Source organism: Gastrolobium bilobum, unplaced genomic scaffold, assembly GCF_033153095.1.
Source record: "Gastrolobium bilobum isolate Gb01-03AN ecotype WA unplaced genomic scaffold, APGP_CSIRO_Gbil_v1 utg165805, whole genome shotgun sequence".
Classification (NCBI taxonomy): domain Eukaryota; kingdom Viridiplantae; phylum Streptophyta; class Magnoliopsida; order Fabales; family Fabaceae; genus Gastrolobium; species Gastrolobium bilobum.
This window is the reverse complement of record NW_026897572.1, coordinates 31036-35056: the sequence shown is the minus strand read 5'-3', so window position 1 is coordinate 35056 and position 4021 is coordinate 31036. Positions and strand designations below refer to the sequence as shown.

The 4021-nt window shown below is 32.8% G+C and overlaps 1 protein-coding gene across 1 annotated transcript; it reads right to left on the bottom strand.

Moving 5' to 3' along the window:
- Positions 1–469: 469 nt before the first annotated feature.
- Positions 470–2935, bottom strand: LOC133308224 (uncharacterized; the record flags this gene model as incomplete). Its single annotated transcript, XM_061508833.1, has 4 exons — positions 2334–2935; positions 1984–2210; positions 1303–1587; positions 470–948 (listed from the first exon to the last, which is right to left on the bottom strand). Coding segments are annotated over exons 1-4 (1593 nt in total), but the record flags the coding sequence as incomplete, so codon positions are not given.
- Positions 2936–4021: the final 1086 nt, after the last annotated feature.

The following is a 4021-nucleotide window of genomic DNA, read 5'->3' as shown; positions in this document are numbered from 1 at the left end:
AGATTTGCAATCAACACGGATTAAAAACTTTTGATTTAATAAATCAGATTGAAATTTTGAAATACATAAAACAATTGCTAAAACTTCTTTTTTGACAGTGGAATACTTTTGCTGTGCTGGATTCCAATGTTTTGAAGTGTATGCAATGATATGCTCTTTGTCTGACCTGTTTGACTACGTCAGTATGAACATCAGTCCAGGGAGGAGGGTCTTTTTTAAGACGATTATGGAGAGGCTTGATTAGATTATTAAGCTGAGGAAAGAAGTCAGCTACATAATTTAAACAACCAAGAAATCTTTGTAATTGAGTTTTATCAATAATTTGATTGGGAAATTTGTCAGCAAATTCAATAGCTCTACAAATTGGAGTAATAGTCCCTTGATAAATAGTATGACCGAGGAACCTGATTTTTGTTTGAAATAGATTGATCTTTGATTTAGAAAGAGCTAAACCACTTTTCTTAATTACATCTACAAAAATATGAAGATGTTTAAAATGTTGATCAATAGATTGAGAAAAGACAAGAACATCATCAATGTAGACAATAGTGAAAGTTGAGTATGGATTGAAGATATCATTCATGATTCTCTGAAATTCAGAGGGAGCATTCTTCAGTCCAAAAGGCATTACCTTCCATTCGTATTGACCAAATGGAACAGTAAAAGCTGTCTTGTAACATTCATTGTCATTGAGCTGGATTTGCCAAAACCCAGATTTCATGTCAAATTTAGAAAAGATTTTTGCCGAATACAAACGATTGAGAAGATCTTTCTTATTTGGAATCGGATACCGAATCCATTGAAGAGCTTGATTAAGAGGTTTGTAATTGGTAACTAACCGTGGAGTTCCACGCTCAATTTCAGATTGCTTATTGACATAGAAGGCAGAACAAGACCAAGGACTCTTGCTTTTCCTGATGAGACCTTTAGCAATGAGATCAGCAATTTCTTTTTGACAAAAGACAAGAAGTTCACCACTCATTTGAATAGGACGAGCTTTGGTTGGGATTTGCCTTTCATTAAAATCCTTTTCATAGGGAAGATCTACGATATGTTTTTTCCTTTGCCAAAAAGCATTCGGAAGATCAGAACAGATTGTATTTTGGATTTGTTCAAGCAAAACTTTGATCTTTTGTTGAACTTCAGGCTGCTTTAACTGATTTTCAATATTCTTAAAAGAAATTTCTTCTTTAAGGAAATTGATTTGTTTTTGTTTGTAATGGATAAAATTCAAATCTCTTATGATGGGTTTCTTAAGAAATTTAAAAACAATTGGTTTGTCCAAATGATAAGTAATTATACCCTCATCTGTGATAGTTAGAGGAAAAAGAGATTTGATGAACGGAGTTCCAAGAATAACTCCATTTTTTAGGTTTTTAACAAGGAGAAACGGTGTTTCAACTTTTAAATTATCACTTTCAATGATTGCTTTCGGAAGTTTATAATTAACCTGAAGTTTTGAACCACTAGCAGTACTAAGCCGTTCAGAAGTCTTTTCAAAATATTTAGTAGGAATTAGACCTTCTTGAATGCAGTTTGAATCTGCCCCTGTGTCAAACAGAGCTTCAATTTCAAGGTCAAAATTACCTATATTGAGTTTGATTGGGATATAGAATTTTTGAATTGTTAATTGATTAATTAATCCTAAAAATTCTTCGTCTTTAAGATTCTTATCTTCATCTGGTTTAGACAGAGTATTTTCCATACTCGTTCCCGTTGATTCTTCATTTTGTAATTGAAGAAGGATGTTCTGATGAGTTTGTTGTTGTTCTTTGATTTGTTTAACTTCAGTTTTGAGAATATTGATCTCATACTGAAGATCTTGGACAGTTATAGGTTTGACAGTAATACTCTTTTCAAGTTTTTTAAGGGTATCTTTAAGATTAAACTTATTAGGAACCAACAACTCTTTAGATTTAGAAGAACTGGTTTCCAAGGATGATTTTAATTTTGCTAAGTAAGCTTTCTTTTCATGGGGATCACTGATTGAATCTATGACCTCGAACAAAAGATCTTGTTCTTTAGTCAAGACATTAATTTCTTGCGAGGATTGTGAGTCCTCACTAGAAGATAGATCATCTTCATGAATTTGGTTTAAATCTTCTGAGGATTCTTTTCCAGATTCTTCATCCGAGGACTGGATTAGAAGATTATTGATTTGTTCTTCAATAGAAGGATCAAGGTTTAGGTTATTTAGTTTTTTCTTAAGCCTACAATATTTACTAATATGTCCAGGTTTACCACAGCTGTAGCAAATAGTTGGCTTAATTGGTTTGGATGTATTTTGTGATTTATTTGTTTCAGTATTTGGCTTAGGATTTTCATTTTTAAACCTTTTGTTGTAGTTGGGTTTCTTACGAAAATTCCTAAAAGTTTTAACCTGTTTTTGTTCCTGTTTTTTATGTTTTTTAGGTTTTGTAGTACAAGGCAGACCAAATTGTTCACAAAATGATCCTAGATCTTTACGATTTTGAGTTTTTTCTTTTGCAAGTTGACGTTGGATTTTATCATCTTGACAGATTTTTAAAGCTACCTTTTGGATATAAGCAACTAATTGTCCATAACTTAATTGCTCATAAGGGATATCTCCAGTTAGAGATTGATGACGGATTTTATCCCTAACTTTGTCTCCTAAAGATTTTGGAAGACCAGCTAAGAATTTTTCTTTCCAGAAAGGTTGTTGACTATCATCTCGAGTGTAAACCCTAGTTAGGAAGGTATCTTTATACCAGCGAAAGTCACCTAAGGTTCTACATTTAAGATTGGATAGGAGTTCAGCAGAACGATCTTTCCATAAGGATGGATCACCAATGAAATGTTGGATAATGGTGAAGATTAATTGATTAACAGCATCTGGAATAGTTTTTCCATCAGAGACTATAGGAATGCCATCAGGATCAACTTTAATGGCATTAAGAACAGAATTTTTTTTCATCTTCAGAAAGATAATTATCCCACCAACCTTTGAGTTGGCCAGAGAAGCCAGAGACAATAATATTGACTATAATTGCTTCAGAACAATTATGAGAAGTTTGATAGGCAGTTGCAACCATAGTCATATGGTGCATTATGTTGAGTATGTTATACTCTGATTGACCATCTATGTTCCATTCATAGACGTTGTTACCATTAAAACTTTTGAAACTTGTATTCTTTTCTTCAAGTAGAAGATCAGGAGCAGTTGCTTTTTGGTAATAAAGTTTGGAAGGGTTTCTCCAATTATTAATACCAGTTATAGGATTAATTTTAATTTCAGATTTGTTATCTGACTCAGGAGATTCATCATAATGAACCAGAGTATTGATAGTTTTTGACCGAGTGTTATGTTTATGAGACTGTTGAGTCTCTTGATCAGAATGTTGTGGGGTATCAGGAATGGTTAATGTACTTAACTTCTCATCAATTTTTTTAAGAAATTCATCCTGAGACTGAGATTGAGCAGGTTTTAACTTTGCAAACTCTTTTCTAAGTTGATCATTCATTTTGAAAGGTTTGAACAAAGGTTTTTCTAAGTTTTTAGAAGAAGATGCAGAGGATGAAGGTTCAAGTTTTGATAAGTTTTTCACCCAAAACTTGAAGATATTTGTTGGTGTAATTAGATTGCTCAATAAGATTTTTAAAATCCATTGGAGAGACTTGTTCATTTTCATCTTTTAATTTAAAAGGTGAAGCAAGAACAGACCTACTTTTGTTATCACAAACTTTTGGGAGATAGAAAGAAGTTGTGGGGGGAAATTCAGACTTGATAATCTCTCCTTCTTTCAGGTGCCAATCAGTGATGACATTAGCAGATTGAGGAGTCTTGAAATAAAGAAGGATGGAGAAGAGAAGAGTTCATTACATAAGCAGATATGAAATAACACTTTTATTCAAAACATAAAGATTGAGATTACAGTTACAGATTGAAAGATTAAAGAGAAAACAGAGAAGAAGAGAAAACTCAGAAGTACCTCGCAGTCTCTCTCACTAGACTATCTCTCTAAACTCAGCTAATGAAAGGATTATTTAACTCTACCTTGTC